Here is a 17037-nt window from a genome sequence, read left to right as displayed (position 1 = left end):
TCTTCATAGGTCAGGTTTTCTAATCCTTTTACCATTTTTGTTGCTCTCCTCTGGACTCTCTCCAATTTATCCACACCTTTTCCAACGTATGCTAGCCAGAATTGGACAGTACTCCAGCAGAGGCATCACCAGTGCAGAGTAGAGCAGAACAATTACCTCCCATGTTTTAGATACAACTCTTATGTTAATACCCCAGAATATTAGCCTTTTTCACAACTGCATCATGTTATTGGCTCATCTTCAATTTGTGATCCACTATAACTCCCAGATTCTTTTCAGCAGTATTCTCCAGTTATTCCCCATTTTGTATCGCGCATTTGATTTTTTTTCTCTAAACGTAATACTTCGCACTAAATCTAGATCTTCTAAACTGAAAGCAGCTAAAATAATACTCTAGCATCAACACTTAAATCATTAAAATACTTACAAACAAGATAAAGAAATACATCAATATTTTAAATACCTTCAGATGTTCCTTTGGAGCATCTGGAAACTTTACTGTTTTGTTTTGTTGGTTATTTAATTCCTGTGTATGGCCATTTGTGTATGGTCTAAAATTTTCTGGGAGATGATATACATTGTTCTGTTGGCAATGACTTGGTGCTTTATACCCATCTCTGCCGAGATATACATCATCAGGATCCTCTTCACTCTGTCTATCAGAGTAGTCCTCTTTAATTTCGTAAATGCATCTTTCCTTGTCCGCATTGAGCTGGTCAGTCCAATTACTGGCATGTGTTTCACCATGATTATTTCCTTGGTCATACAGGAACTGTTCAGGATACAAATTCTGTCCCTGTTCATAGCCCTATGAACAGATTAGAGATTTGATATTCTTCCTTACCTGAACTGTTATCTCATGTTTTTTCCTCTTCGATTACAAGCTTGTCAGGACAGGCAATGTGCATTACTATTTGGTTTGTAAAGGATCATATAAAATACTGTATACTATAAATTACTAGATCAAAAACAAGCTATTCTGAATGAGAAGACCCTATTATTGGGTCACAATTTTGTCGGGGACTTACACTTTGGGGATTAGTTATCAGCAGATGATCATTCCACCTGGCCTCATGCTCCCAGGGTTCATGTGCTCTATATATAGAGAAAGAAAATATATCATGAAACATTAGTAACCATACTGGGGGGGGTAGTTATGTCCATGTTCTCTGAAAGAGAACTAGATTAAACTATTTAGCACCTACTCCATTTATTGTGGAACCTAAGGCCTGATTAAAGTTGTGGTATATTCCCATTATTCATAAAAAAAAGTTAAGAAACTTGTTTGTACACCATCTGCCCATAGATGGAGCTTCAGCTTCACCACACACTTTTTTTAAAGCATGCAAAATGACTACCAAGAAAAATTAACTTTCTTACTGCTCTGCATCCTCATGTATGCTGCAATCAGAGTAATTAGAGAGCTGGTCTCCACTATCATCCAGCATGTCATGGGGAAGGTCTGTTAATAGTTGTTGCAACTGAAATCAGACAAATAATACACACATTAATACAGTACAATTTACTCATGCTCTTTTGAAAACATATGCTTCAACTAAAAAAAAGTCATACACATGTTAGAGACTGAGGAAATACCAAATTCACGTGAAACCCAATTTTCCCTCCATTGAGAAGATGCCACTCAGTTACAACAGGGCTACCATGGCAACTCAGGGACACAGTTAGGTTAAGGATGCTTATTTGTTGGTGGAGTTACTACCCTAGTGATTTCTCTGGCAGGTACTTGCAGGAAGTGACTTGTGCTGAAGAGTCATTGGATCAAGCGTCACAGAACAGAGCCTCTTTTTGGAGTGCTAACTTGCTGGAACCTCTCCCCCCATGCTAAGGTGCACTCCTTGGGTGCTTACCTCAGCAGAATTAGTTAGCAGATAATAGGGGGAGGATTTAGCAGTCCTTCACTTGCAGCTATGAAGCATACAGAGTGGAGTGCTGATTACAGAGTGTTCCAATGCTAGTATATACAGCAGATCAGAGTGCTGCAGTAATCAAAGATGTTCAAGCAGAACAGGGGGCAGGGCAATCAGGCACTAACTGAGAAAATCCAACAAGCTCAAATCCAGGAAAGAGAAAGTTATGTTGCTCTTGCCCTAGTGGCAGCCCAGAAGGAGAATAGAAGTGGCGATGATTAATGTTCTCAGTTACTGTATATTGAGAATATACAATGAAATCAAAATTGTAACATGTAAACGCGTCACTTTCCCCACCTAATACGCAGTTTACCAGAGTACACTCAGCCTCAAAGCCTCTATTTCACAAGACAGATTTCAAGGTGAGCTGACTGATGGTGAGAAACGATCAGCTAGATAGCTGAATACATCAACAAGTCTCCCAGGGAGGAAACTAGTACAGCAACAAAAATGTCCTTCAAAATATTGGCCAGTGATTTTACTGGCAATAACTAATCTTGAAGGTCAAGTATACTATCCACTCCACCAGATGAAGACTGCTGATAGAACAGTGGCAGGCTAGGTATACAACAGGGGTCGGCAACGTTCGGCACGCGGCTCGCCAGGGTAAGCACGCTGGCGGGCCGGGCCAGTTTTATTTACCTGCTGACACGGCAGGTTCGGCCGATCGCAGCCCCCACTGGCCACGGTTGGCCGTCCCGGGCCAATGAGGGCGGCGAGAAGCCGCGGCCAGCACATCGCTCGCCCACGCCGCTTCTCGCCGCCCCCATTGGCCGGGACGGCGAACCGCGGCCAGTGGGGGCCGCGATCGGCCGAACCTGCCGCGTCAGCAGGTAAATAAAACTGGCCCGGCCCGTCAGGATGCTTACCCTGGCGAGCCGCATGCCAAACGTTGCCGACCCCTGGTATACAACATATCTGAAAAAATACCTTGTGTATAAATTGTACATACTGGCGCATAAGGTGAACTTTAGGAAAGAGATTTGTCCTTATTTCTGGGCAAGACATCTCTTATGAGAGTCAAAAAGGGTCATTCCTGTGCATTTAGTTTAGAAGAGCATCGCCTACATGGGCCCAATAGTTGCAGTTGCTTGCCAAAGGCAGTTATTGCTCCCCAGACTACAGCTGGTAGGTCTAGCAGTCAGAGTATGCCATGCATGCTGTTTATTCACAAGTCAAGACTATTTAATTAAGAAAGTTGACTGTTTAGATTAGGGCATGGGGACATTATAATTTATTCTATATGTAAATACACACCAGTCAAACCAAGAATTACTGTCAGCTAAAAATTTAGAATAGTACTTATAGTGTGTTTTACACTTCCAAAATGCTGTACAAACATTAACTAAGCCTCTCAACTCTCGCCTGAGGAAGGAGTTGTTTATACTGCTGCAGTCAATGCAATGATTGAAATAATCAAGTATAAAAAGACGGCACTCCTCTAAAAATCTCCTTAGAAAAATCATGAGATCTCCCTTGGCATGTTATTTAGGTAAGCTTCAACAAGCTAAAATCACCTCAAAGTTTTTAGGAGAAAGGCACCAAAACACATTTTAAATATTCACTGTCATGTTATCTTTCCCAAAGCAGTCTACCCTGACTTTCCCATATTTAATTATTCCCTTTGCCCACATAAATTAATTCTAAAAAATAAAATAATCTTCTGTACTTACTTGGAATAAGGAATCCTGTATAGAATGTACCTGTTCTTCCAAACCTTCAGAAAGGTTTCTGTACATAGCCATATATTGACCCTCAATTGGTAGATCTGGGCAGTACATTTTCTTTTTCTCAAAAGGATACTAGAAAGCTACATAACATATAATCAGTTATTGTATCTAGTGCCTGCGCCCAAACTTTGTTCTTCTCTAAACTAGCAATCTACACATACTTGTTAATTAGAGCAGAAACATCAGCTGCTATACATGAAGTACAAAAAAAAAACCACTATCTCAGAGTAGCAGTTATTACCATGAGAAAAGAAAATTAGTGTAACCCCCCCCCCCAAAAAAAAACCCCAACAAAAACCTTTCAGATCAAACTCTCCCAAATTGCTAAATCTCTGTTTTAAGAAACCATTAACATACTCAGCTGCTTCCTAAGACTTGACACATATAAAGAGGAAGGCTGGAAGTGAGGGAAAATATCTTTCTAAATACCACCACCTCATCACTTAAACCTTTGTTTGTTTCCAGACATTCAACAATGCTATGGACTAGTTATATGAATCAAGCACCTTTTAGTCTTTCAACCTAAGACAATACAATGTAAAATTATAAGTAATAACTCTGAAGCCCCTAGCAAAATACCAAAGAAAAGGAAGAGAGAAGAGATGCCTTCTGCTGTATTCATATTGAAAGGACAAACTTTTACCTCTCTTCAAAACCTTGCTGGACTTCAGATATTTCTCTAGCTTTATTGTTTCCAGCAGGAGATCAGAAATGGAAAGCAGCAGAATTCAAAGTAGCAAGACTTTCCTTTTCCTTAACTACAACCGGGAAGTACTACTACCTCAGCAATTTTACTGGCCTCACCTTGGGGCAGGGACTTAAGTCCAGCAGAAGGAATTGAAGTGCGGTGAGCGTATGATCTAGTATACTAATAGCCTGCAGCAGAAAGCTGAGCACCCATCAAGAGTTAGTACAATGAGGATCTCTGGTAACTCTTATAAATTAGAAAGTCATGGGACTCCAAGTAGGCTGAGGTAGTATAGCATGGCAGTGGGAGCAGCAAGAGCAGTAATTTGATGTTAATAATTGACCTGTCTCAAGACAAAAATCACTCAAAGATAAAGAGGACTTTATAGATTAAAAAAAAAGCAGGTAAAAATAGAAAGGTTGTATGTCTCCCTGTGAGCCTGGTTCTAATACAGACTGGGACTCTTCGTGACAAAAATGACTGCCCAAAGTTTTGAGAGTCTACCCCTTGCTTGCTGCACTGACGGGCATATCCCCAAGAAAAAGAAAGCAGCTGCCTTTTTCCATTTTACCTACCACATGCTAGACAGAGCATGTGACTTAACAAGATACTCAGGGCAGTAAATAATCTTAGCAGGGCAGGGAGGTACATTTTTTGCTAGAAGTATTGGTTTTTTTAAGCTTACTCCACAAAACTTGTTAAAAACAGGTGTCAGGACATGATTTATGCCTAGTTATGAGAAGTGCCATGTCTTTGTGTCTCCTTGCCCCGCACACCCCACTTTTTTTTGATAAAGAGGGAAAGGACCACCATATTCAGTTAACACCTAAAGTAGAAGAAAATCACATTCCACGTGCAATAAAGTCACCGAAAATAATGCTAATTACCTTTAAAAAGTCCTGTTTGCCCAAACCTAGAATAAGCAAAGCCATCCAGGGGGATGGGAAGACCCTCACTTATAACTATGTCTGAGAAATAATGACATGGGCAATTACTTTGGTTGGTATTTACAAGTTTTCTTGTTGACATGTTCTCTAATGCACAAGGAAAGAGAACTGGGCTTATAAAACAAATGCTATGGCATTAAATAGCTAGATTAAACAGATGTCAAAGCAGTAATAACAGTATTGATAGATTACCACAACCAAAAAACACCTCCCCGCTCTACCCCAAATATCACCTTCAACCCAATCCTGCTCCTTCCCAATGCAAGTTTTATCTAGAAGAAACATCCACAAGAAGTGCAAGCACACAGTCTCATTAGATACTACAGCCAATCCAGAGCAACTGCACATGTATATGCACATAGATAAGGTCAACTCCAGAACCTAAGTTCCTCTTAACCAATGCAAGACCACATCACATTTATGATCTCATCACCTGTGAGCACCCTAACCAGATGTGATTTACCAGAATCTGGTTGCCTAACACTATGGGCCCAGTGGTAGCTCCCCTCATTTCCTCAGGCTAAAGGAGTAAATCACAGATTCTAGCGTACTAAAATCGAATAAGTAGCCATTCTATTCCAAACTGGCCTCAGATAAAAGTGTCTAATCAAAGTCTTTCAAACGTGCCTAGTTACATCTGCAGTTCTGGAGATAAGACCAACATGGGTATCCTGCGAACATCTAAGTCTTTAACCAGAAGAGGTTTCTTCAGGGAGCTGATTGAGATGCTGTCTAACATGGTACTAAAGTTCACAAGCCTCAGCCAAGGAGATCTGCAACATCTCACTGCTAACACCTCTAATATGATGGCCCCAAACCAGCTCTCTCTCACAGGCGATTTCCAGCTTACACACAGCCATTCACACCACAAATCTGACCTTATAAACAGTTCCAATCCAATAGGTGCTTCCAGTCCTAGACAGATCACCATATCACACAGGTAAAGATCATAACCGTCCCCAGTTCCAGGAAAGAAGCAGTAACCATCATAGTTAACTTCCAAAAGCTCATGGGTACAGTGAAATTCAAGATCATTAAAGAAAGATCCACTCAACAAAGTGGCCAAGTAATAAAACTTGTAGTGAGACACTACAAATACTCTGACCTCTGCCTTCAATCCTCTGGCACCAAAGCACCCTCTGCAGTTCTGAGGCAGAAGCAGCAAGTAGTAATAAAAAAAGAGTCAGTGGAAGCAAACATAAGCTGACACAAAAAGAATGACACACAAGGAGTTCTTTCAGATAATACACCTTAGCAATAGTATACATCAAGAGAGCTTACATCACAATAGAGACCTCTTAAAAAAAGATCATCCCGCACTGAAGTATATGGAACATCATTAATTGCTTTGTTGATCTCAGAATGTCTTTTCTCAGTTCAAGAACACAGCATCTCTCACTAGAAGAACTATCACTATCCTTATCCAAGGAGAGTGGCACAGAAGCTACTGCTACAAAGAGAAGCAAAATAATTTTTGGGTATCAAGAGGTCATTAATTTTTCCAAGTCTATTCTTTATTATCAATATTTACATAAAGGATAGAACACTTCACCATGGGACAAATACTGCCTCAATGTCTACAGGTGCAAGAAGTTCCCCCACACCGCAAAACAAGTGTGACCAATGCTCTCAGACGCTGCCCCTTTTCATTAAAAGGATAAAGATTAACTTTGAGAATAGTTCAACTGCTACACAACTATAACAACTGCTGCCATAAATTCTCTTCTCATAACCCAAATACACACACACCTATCTTTAAATGGCACAGTTCACAATTCTCCTAAAACTGACCTTGGGAAGTCAAGAGACATGCCTTCAGCTAGAACAAGAGCCCCCCAAAAATAAAATAAAAGGAACTAAAAACCCATCAGCTGTTTCTAGTGAGATCATAAGAGACGCAAAAGTAAACTCAAGCAGATTGTGATGTCACCATAACCTTATCTCCCCTGACAACATTAAACCTTATTTTAAAAAGTAGCTGGTGATACTTTCAGAAAGAAATAGAAAGTAACTTATAACTAAGACAGTAAAATGTAAGTTCCCTACATTTACGTTTGGCTAGGATACTGAAATTAACACTCCTAATTCTTCTGAAAAGTGTTGCAATGATCAAAGGACCAGACATCAATTTAGTAGTATTATTACAGAAATGTAGCAACTGTAAAGGTCAGTCTGTGCTACAGAACTTTGGCATTTACTATAAACCGATATTAGTGTCCACACACAAGAGTGCTTGTAATACCTCATAAGGTATCACAAGAGCCCATCATGTCTTTAGATAGTGGACCCCAAAAGGGAGTGGGTGACACAGCAAGAAACCTGCACAGAGATCAGAGAATATTTCCTGGTTCTCTAGTCACTCTATGCAAGCTATGTTGCTATTTGTTTGTGCTGTGTGTACTTGGGCAATGAGATATCTAGACATTTATACTGTACTCCTCTCTGTGGGATCTGAGTCCTAACCTTCCACCAGTTCAAGATCTGACTTTTTTTTTTTTTAAACCAGGCAGCAAAGATTTGCTTCTTAATATTTTTTATATTTAATGTAAATCATTTTAATAGATAAGTTTACACCTTAGATTGTCAATTTCAAATTTAATTTTTAAATTGTTTTTTTAAATATAACCCTGTATTTAAATTTAAATAATCTGATTATTTTGATTTTAAAATATATATATATATATATATATATATATATATATATATATCAGTTTTTAGCCACCCTGAAAGCATCCAGCATGGCCAGACAAGGGAGCGCCTCAACTCCAAAATTAAAATATTAAAACATATTTTTTGTCACACCATCAAGCTGGTGACTAGAGTAGAAAATATTCCCCCACTCCTACCAAAACTTTAGCCTCCTAAGTAAGTAATCCTAACCAGGGGAGAGGTTGCTGCGAAATAACCACAGTTCCCAGGTGATGGAGGCCTTTAATTTTGTCTCATCATGTATTGAAGGTGTGCAGTTCTGCAAAAAGTAGGATCTCATCTCTTCTTGACATTTGGTGTAATTCTTTTAAAAACAATGTACTGTAGTATCGCATGCTGTGCTCTCATGAGAGCCTTGGGAATTAAAAAATTCAAATTTATAATCCTTCAAAATAATTATAACTATGGATAAAAGAAATGAAAAGGAAAGAGTTAAACAAGCCTTCAGATTTATGTCATTTCTTTGCTTTCACCTCTTGCTCTCTTGCATAGTCCTCCTGGTCATATTCATCTTCTTCTTCATGTTGAGTTTGCAGAGCTCCACTGTCAAAGTCAAGTGACATTGTTTTCTAATAAGGTAAAGTTTTTGTTGTCCAACTTGTTTAAAACCTATCACAGGAGGAAGAAAAAGTTACATATGAGCAACAACAAAAATCAAGTGGACATGCAACACAACGCTTACTTCAAAACAAACACTGCAACTATCAGTGGATTACCTTGATCTTCCACTATAGCATCTCAATGTGTTAGCAAGACTTTTTAAATTCTAAGAATTCTGTGTTTTAGCAATTAAAACATTTAAATAAATAATGTTTAGCTGTCAAAGTGTTTAACCTTTAATCATTACATAAACATTCAAATGAACAGGTTACTTAAAATAATTTATGGTCATAAGAAGTATGTCAAAATATTTGGCCTCTAGGGAGTCAGTATGTATTCACTCAGTATAAGTGGATAAATACTACCTTCTATTAGTCCCGGGGGGGGGGGGGGTGGCGGCGGGGGCGGCAGTTTCGTTTGTTTTATAGTTCATGAAACTGACGTAAAAAATACTGGAAGTATGCCACTACCAGAGCACTGATACAAACCATAATAGAAGCAAAAAAAGTCCTGTCAATTAAAGACTTCTGACCATCCTTAATTAGCTGTTTAGGATTTAAATCTTTTCTGATCAACTGTACGTGGCAATACCAGAACTACTACAGCAGCTTTTACAGCACTTTTATACCTAGCCCCCCTCTGCTTTTTTTGATATAGTTGTAGTACATGTTGCTATTCCCACCCCCAAACAACAGGTTTAGTAAACGTGTCATTCCCAAATTAAGGAAAGCATATAACGTTTTGGACATAATTACTTTAAGGGTGTTTGCCTACTTATACTTATTCTGAGTATTTCCTAGCATCCATCCCAAAATCTCCTTCAAAATATGCATAAGGTTACTTGAGCTTACTGGTTGCAGCAGTCCTCATCTACTCCTCCCTTCAGCCTCTGTTTTTAAATCATCTCTACTAAATAGCTCTTGCACCTGCATCTACTGATAATTTTCCCAAGCAGCAGCAGTGAAATTGACCCAATTCTTGTCAGTTTTCAATGCAGCTATTCAGAACCCTACTGGTAGCAGTAACATTGACCAAAAAAAGTGGGTGAGGTAATACAGTATCTTTTATTGAACCAACTTCTGTTGGTGAAAGAGACAAGCTTTTGAGCGACACACAGTTCTTCTTCAGATCTGGTCAGTCTGCAGCTTGACAAAAGCAATAAAGCAGTAAGCAATAAACAGTAAATAAGGCACTGAACCAGTCTGCAGAATTAGGAAGACAGCAATGCATTAGTTTAGCTTGATTTCAGGAAAGTGATCTTTGTAACAATATTTTTCTCTAAAAGCCTATTGTATTACATTTAGGTTCGAATACCTTCCACATCACAGCATCTGGGCAGCTTCTAACAATAAATGACAGGACTAACATCTGTCATGTGTGGTTCAATTCTTCTCTCCCCTCTCCGCAGATGGAGAATTGTGTGCAGAATGGTGTTTTGGTATAAATGTTTTATTTATGTTAATACGTACATGCTTTTTTTTAATATTAGAAGAGAAAAGATCAAATAAGCGCACCTTGCACACGGAACTAAAGGTAGTGACGTTTGTGATGGTCATTCCAAGCTCAAATCCTGCATAAGTTGCTAACATCTACTCACCGTAAATACATGTATTTTTTGAAGTCCTGTGCACATAATCAGAGTGCACACACACTCATCTTTGAAGCATAAACACAAATATAACAGCTTCTCATCATACACATAGTACTAGGTCCATTGGCAAACCTCCCTTTTCTAAAGCTACTTCAGGGTTGGCAGTACTAGTTAAGAGAAAAACCAGCAGCTTGAAAATTACAGCTGGGATTTTCCGAGAGACCTAGGGGTGGCACCCACCACATAATTCAAGACATATAGATGACCTCTGAAATTCCTAGCCTACATTTCTAACTGAAAATTTCTTTACCTACTATATAGTTACAAACAACAGCCAAGATGACTACAACTGAAAGGCAGCAGGAGAATGCTTTTTTGTTCAATTTCTTTATTTTGTGAATTTCAGAGTACTTTGTGTATAATCAGGTTCACTCTTTTGACAATGATCAGGGCTTATGCTCCCAATACTGCTGTTAGTCTTAAAGGTGCCACAGGACCTCTGTTGCTTTTTACAGATTCAGACTAACACTCATAAACCAGTGTGACAACAGAGACAGATTTCAAGTTTCTTCTTTTTTAAAGACTCAAGATATCGGACCCAGAAGTTGATCTGAAGAACAATTGAGTTTTTTAATCAACTAAAGTAGAGGGAATTCCTTTTGCTTCTGCCAGAGCAGCTCTCACTACAGAGCAATGAGAAAACATCCACTGCAGCCGTCAGGGGCACTCCACACTGGCTGTAAGGTCACTACTGTATTTCATTAGCCATTGGTCCTACACAGGAGTAGGGTTTAAGAATCTTTAGATTCCAGCAGCCGCTCGCCCTCCCCACCCTCTACTGACTTCAGCGGGGCCCGGCAGGCTCAGGGCGAGTCACTCGCAGGATCAGTGCCACCCCCAGCGCAGCCGGATGCACTGGGGGGGGGGGGGGAAGACGGGGCTGGCAGGAGGCCCCGCCCCCACGGCAGCAGCACGGTGGGACCCGAAGGCTACAGCAGACAAGCCTGTGGCCGGAGTTTGCTGCCCGGTCGCGCATCCCTCTCCGTGTTCCCATGGGAGCGCCAGCGCTGAGGAAGGTGGTAGGAGGCGACCCCCGGAAGGGGCGAGGCCCCGCTCGCTGTGGCCACCAACTAGGGACCGTACCGAGCCCCGCGATGGGGGCAGGGAAAAGGCAGGGCCGGCGCTCAGGGGGGCTCCCACTCCCCGTAGGTCCCCAGGAGAGGAGCAGAGCGGAGCCCGCACCGATACTCACCAGGGGCCGCAGGACGCTGCAGTTACTCGCCTTCCATCAAATCCCACCGGTAGCCTTCCGCGTGACACAGCCTAACCCCCTTTGAGTGATAGCCGAATCCTCCAGTCAGCGACCAGGCTGCCGTTCTCCGCCCTAGAGTGCCCTGCTTTGGGGGCGGGACTTACTTGTCCCTCTCATTCATGTTCAGTTGCGCTGCAAACCCCAGTGTTTGCAGTTTGAAAGCCGGCGCGGAAGGCCGCGGGAAGCGCTGCCGCTCGCTGATTGGCTGGGGATCTTAGCCAATAGCTGGAAGGGGCAGTAGGGTTCTAGTGGACCTCAGCTACTGGCCAGTCCTTTATCCCCTTTTTGTCCCCACGGTGCATCCCAGGCCTACAGCTGGGAGGGACCCTAACAGTAAGGGGATGTGGGACATGCACACACCAGGGGATCTACCACGTACAGCTATGAAAGCAACATGTGATGCCTCACCACAAAACATGGCAGCGCCATAGCAACATGATGGCACCCTGACATGGCAACAAGACATGACATCACTGCAACATGCAATTGCATCACAGCAAGAGCCCATGACCATCTTAGGCTGAAATGTGCTGGCATCATATAGATGCCATGTGATGAGAGTTCTGAAACTGATTTTAAGATTAGCTGGTTGAGTGCAGCTTGTGGTTGACTATTAAATTGATTATTGCTTGATTTCTTAATAAATCTCTGTGGGAGACAGGGGTGTATGAATAATGCTGCATATCACATGCTTGTATTGTAACATTTCCCCATTCACTGATATCACTAGCCGATTGGGACATCCATGTTGTCCCTTTTCTGAATGGTAGCATTGGCTGGAGCCTTACAGGTTGGCTTCCCCATGGAGGGCACATCAGTCAACACATATCGAGTCTGGAAATAAGTGGCACCAATTCAGATACTTTGGGGGCAGGGGTCAAATTCCAGTCCTTCCCCTGCAGAGACCACATCCTGGTGCCTTCTCATCCCATTCTTCCTTCCGCAGGGACCCACGGTCTCCGTTAGGCATAGAGACTCCCTTTTCCCTTATCCATACAGTGAATGTGCCAGTGGTTCCAGGAGCTGAGTTCTGAGGGGAGTCCTCTGCATTCAGCTGTATTAGAACACACTCCCCATGTGCCAAGTCACACCACCATTTGGCCCGACTATTCCTCCATCTGGACAGAAGGGCACCTAGCCAAATCTGAGTGGTATTTTGATCCCATGGGCCAGGTCACAATCCCATTCATGGAAATTTCCTCTGTTTTGTGGGGTGGCCGAGTCAAATTTCTATGATGTTGCAGCTAAAAGGACACTCTGGGCTGCTCCAGCAGTGGTCATATTGATTAGCACAGGTCCACTGCTTAAGAATGGTCAAGCCATGGCTCCCTGATGCCATATAAAATTTTGAGCAAGTACAAAAATCTTGGGGAGGGGGGAGGGACACATTTGCCTCCCCAAATGGTGCAAATTGCTGGGCATATTTTAAGTGTAGCTGATTTTATTAACACACATACACTAGTCTGAAGTGGTAAAACAACATTCAGGGCAATCCCCTTTTTCAGCACTTTTAACCCAACATCATTGCTTGAGTCTCAGAGAACAACTCTGCCTCAAGAATTGATTATGATCAGAAACCCTTGGCAAAAGCCAAACTCTCCTGCTGCTCAAAGAACTCCACAGGTACTGCCTGTACCATAAATTTGCATAACAAAATTAACACTACAGAGGGTCTTCCCAAGTATGGATCATTTGCTCATCTGCTAACACATATTCTTTTTCTAACTGCACCACGCGTTGACACCTTCCATAAACAGTATAATTCCACTGCTTAAATCAGCATTAAATCATATAAACTTCGGAAGTCCTGATACAGACATATTGAGGCAGGTAAGAGCACACAGATATTCGTGTGTGTGTGTGTGATATAACATTTTATTTATTGAAATTATCCAAATACAAATTTTAATTTGTTCAAGCAAATTTCTGTTATTTCAGTGGCATCTGCATGTACTTTGATAAAGGGCGTGAAATGCTCTGCATTTCCAGTGGGGTTTCCTGAGGTACATCTGTGTCCTTCCTTGTGGGGCTTAGTAAAATCTTAATAATACTTAGCACAGATAGAGCTTTACATGCATTAACCAATTCTTACAACTTCAGTTGCAAAAGTAATATCCTCATGGGCACAGAAAGGTGAAGTGACTTGCATAGGCATGCTTACCAATTCATGCCACAGACTTTTCTCAGAGGCTCTAACATGGTTTTCAGGGAAACTTTCTAGAATTCTGCCACTGTGCACAGGATAATGTACTTTGTACACAGTAGCTGGCACACCCAGAGGGTCAGGGACCTTCACAAATACACAAATGATAGAGGCCTCTCTGTTTTTTGGAAAAGACTAACTGGAGTTCTAGTGATTTAATCTAGAAAGTACCGGTATGTCTGTTGTCATCAGCATATGGCTGTGTTACAGCAGCACCTGAGTTGTATCTGTAGTCTTCAGGATTCTTCCGTTTTCTCCCTTCCACAGCAACAGATTCTGAGATATTACTTGATTATTCCATCAGTGTACATTTTAGCCAGCTTCTTTTCCCATTTTTCCTCTCACAATTTTGCTTTAATGACACCCAAGAGAAGCCCAAGCCATAAAGTTTGTGCTCTGAGCCAAATTTTCCTAAAGGGTATGGATGTTCAATTTCAGGGTGGAGGTTTTAAGTCTATTTCTCATCAAGCTATAAATACCATACCCACATGCTAGATATTTTCTGCATGGACATCTGTCCATGAAGGAAAAACGAAAGTCCTAAGACAGTCATTCTCAATATCAAATTCAGACAACTCTTCTCCCGTGGGCCCACAACCCCAAATGTTTTGTTTTTCAAGACTTGGGAGGCTTTCAATTAATTCTGGCAGAAGTGGAATTCTATACACTCTCACTTTCTACCTCCTTCCTGGGAGGGGAAGAGCTCCACTCTTCTCCCCTTCCCCACCTCCAACTTTGAAGAGGAAGCAGAGAAACTACATGCAGTTCTCTTTCACAGACAAACAGCCAAAGGGTTCTCTCTGCTCCCCCTTAGGCTTAATGCGCTTGTATTGAGTAAGTTGCACAGTGGTGCTCTAGCTAAGAGGGAGAGTGTGCAGAGCACCAATCCAGAACCTGACACCACTTTGCCAGCAACTGTAAAGAACTCTTCAGTGACTCTCTCTGGGGCTCTGATCCACAGATTAGAACCTTTGCTGTGAGCAAACAGAAATAACATAGGTCTTCAGTACTGAAGGCACAAAATAGGAACCATGCCAGACAGTTATCAAGGCAATCAACTACAGTGACATTTCAAAGCTTCTCCTTGCTTCAAGGTGTGTATGTGAGCTTAATATTCTAAATGACTTTATTAATTACACGAGACAAAAGATTATAGCTTTTTCAGGCCCAGAAACTGATGAAAATACAGGGGAAATCATTTCACACTGCTTAAAAAATGGCTCGTCAAATAATCAGATTTTCCCTTCAATGGAAGGCAATGCCCTCAGTTACCAGACCTTTTATCCTATATATGAGCCTTTCTTCTTTCAAGAAAGAAAGATATATCTCTGTAACATCCTATAACATGTTCATATTGAATGGAGGACACAGAATTTCCTTATTTTTAGTGAAGCTCACTTACCACAGGATAATGGAATTGAATTTGGCAAGGGGTAGGTGCAGTTGATTGTGCCAAAAGGCATCACTTACTTTAAAACCAAGCAAGGATGCCCTTACTAGAGCTGGGCTAATTATTTTCCACAAATAATTTATTTCCCTAAAAATGCAGTTTTGGTTGACCCAGAGCTATTTGTGAATTTGTGTAGTCTTTTTCTAACCAAAAACAAATCTTTGTTTTGATTTTTCAGAATTTCCAGCAAACTGAAAAATCCATTATTCGGCCAGATCTAACCCTTAGATAACTCCCCACAAGGGCCTTCAGTTCCACTTCCACCTCCTCTCTCCTATTACTCATTGGAGCACTGCTCCTTAACTACCAATAAACTACTGACTCTCTCAGATACGCTGATTACAGGTTCGTTCAGATTTACAGCATTTATTGTGACAAAACAGAATATATTTTCTTAAAAAGTCATTTCCAGTGTTTATGATCAAATGGAATCTAAGCAAGCAAGGGGCAGATATCACATCATTTGGAGAAAAAATTTGTACAATAATCTCTAGAACATGCAAAATTCAATTTTTTTTTAAATATTTCCCCCCTCAAAATGTATCATTTGTCTCATTCAGTTTCCCTAATTTGTCAATATCAATGGAATCAATGAAAAATATATTTAACCTACTTTTAAAAAGAGACATTTCCAGTAATTGTTGGCAATAATTGTAAAATTATATGCAAGACACAAAAATATTAGAATCTAGCATGCTTGCTCTTTGATACATTCTATTTCAAAATTACACTTCATTTACATATCTTTATTTCCGTTTAGTAAATGTTGCATAATCTCAAATCTTTGAACAGTCAGACAGTGATTAAACAACTGATTGTTACTAAGAAAACAAGCAACCTTTCTATTGTGTATGCCATTCATTTTAAACATTATTTGCTATTAAAGTGCTGTTATAAGCAAAATGAAATAAAGTTAGTGTCTACTGTAAGCAAGTGACATGTTAGTAATATTCAAATAATTTGTTTTGGCAAGTAGTTCTAAACCTACACATGTTCATGTATCCACTTGAAACTAATCCAATATAAATAATATTTGTTTCCACTAATTCCATGACTAAAAGGCACATACTAATGTCCCAGCAGTTTGTTCAAGTGAGTTTTTCCATGTATAAGTTTCATTGTGCTTTTAAATAGTTACTGATTCAGTATGACCTTGAAAGTGATATCTGTGCACGTCTTTTTTTCCCAAATGGATCTCTCACTCTCCAGGGGTTTCATTTTGCTAAGATTAACACTATATAGATGTATATAGCTATGCATATTGATCTCTATAGATCTACATAGATATACATATATTCATACATACACATGAAAAGAAGTCTTCCGTAACAGCAGCTGAAAAGTGCAGTTTATACTTTTTCAGTTGGCTTTGTAGTAATGAAGTTTAAGAATAGTCAATGCAGTTTTCACAAATTAATTGCCTTGGGAATGTTGAGATCCAACAGTGTTATTTGTTGTATTGCATGTGTCCTGTGTTATTCTGTTTTCTCACTGGCTGTTTCAAGCTCACTTCACTTCCAGAAGAGATGATTGGCAGATTATTTTCCATGTGGTAGCGAATAAGATGACCCACACTATCAAACACATGGTCTTTGGTTCTGACCTTTAAAGAAAGCAAAAAAATTGATTTAAGTTTATTTTCAATTAAAAATTACCACTTTGAAGTCAACAGGAATTAAAGCCACTGAATTCAGCAGGATCAATAGGCAGGGTTGTAGTGACACACACTAACAGAACAAATAGTTTAAATATTGTTCTGTTATCTGTTTTGCCTCTGGTTTTCCTATGTGCCAGACAAAAGTAACACCTGTGATATCCTGTCTTGTGCTGGGTACGTATTCTGCTATGGTGATGTCATACCCATTGCACAGGCAAGGGG

The 17037-nt window shown here is 40.5% G+C and overlaps 2 protein-coding genes across 10 annotated transcripts in view; both read right to left on the bottom strand.

The window, feature by feature from the left end:
- Positions 1-11582, bottom strand: part of CEP152 (centrosomal protein 152) — a 47759-nt gene extending 36177 nt beyond the window's left edge. For 3 of the 6 annotated variants that reach the window (XM_042841825.2, XM_065559390.1, XM_042841826.2), the window contains exons 1-4: positions 3602-3757; positions 1381-1481; positions 1029-1095; positions 464-808 (exon numbers count right to left, since the gene is read on the bottom strand). In XM_042841825.2, coding sequence (XP_042697759.2) covers positions 464-808; positions 1029-1095; positions 1381-1481; positions 3602-3709 — 621 coding nt within the window. In that variant the 5' untranslated portion in view covers positions 3710-3757. Of the gene's footprint in view, positions 1-463; positions 809-1028; positions 1096-1380; positions 1482-3601; positions 3758-8475; positions 8612-11445 lie in introns of those variants that run through there. The other 3 variants (XM_008163263.4, XM_042841828.2, XM_042841827.2) reach the window with 2 other exon arrangements.
- A 3926-nt stretch (positions 11583-15508) lies between these two features.
- Positions 15509-17037, bottom strand: part of SHC4 (SHC adaptor protein 4) — a 54183-nt gene continuing 52654 nt past the window's right edge. For all 4 annotated transcript variants that reach the window (XM_005304014.5, XM_005304015.5, XM_005304016.5 and 1 more), the window contains one exon: positions 15509-16761. In XM_005304014.5, coding sequence (XP_005304071.1) covers positions 16606-16761 — 156 coding nt within the window. In that variant the 3' untranslated portion in view covers positions 15509-16605. The remainder of the gene's footprint in view (positions 16762-17037) is intronic.

Source organism: Chrysemys picta, chromosome 10 (assembly GCF_011386835.1).
Source record: "Chrysemys picta bellii isolate R12L10 chromosome 10, ASM1138683v2, whole genome shotgun sequence".
NCBI classification, from domain to species: Eukaryota; Metazoa; Chordata; order Testudines; family Emydidae; genus Chrysemys; species Chrysemys picta.
The sequence above is the reverse complement of the archived record's forward strand: the minus strand, read 5'-3'. Positions and strand labels throughout refer to the sequence as shown.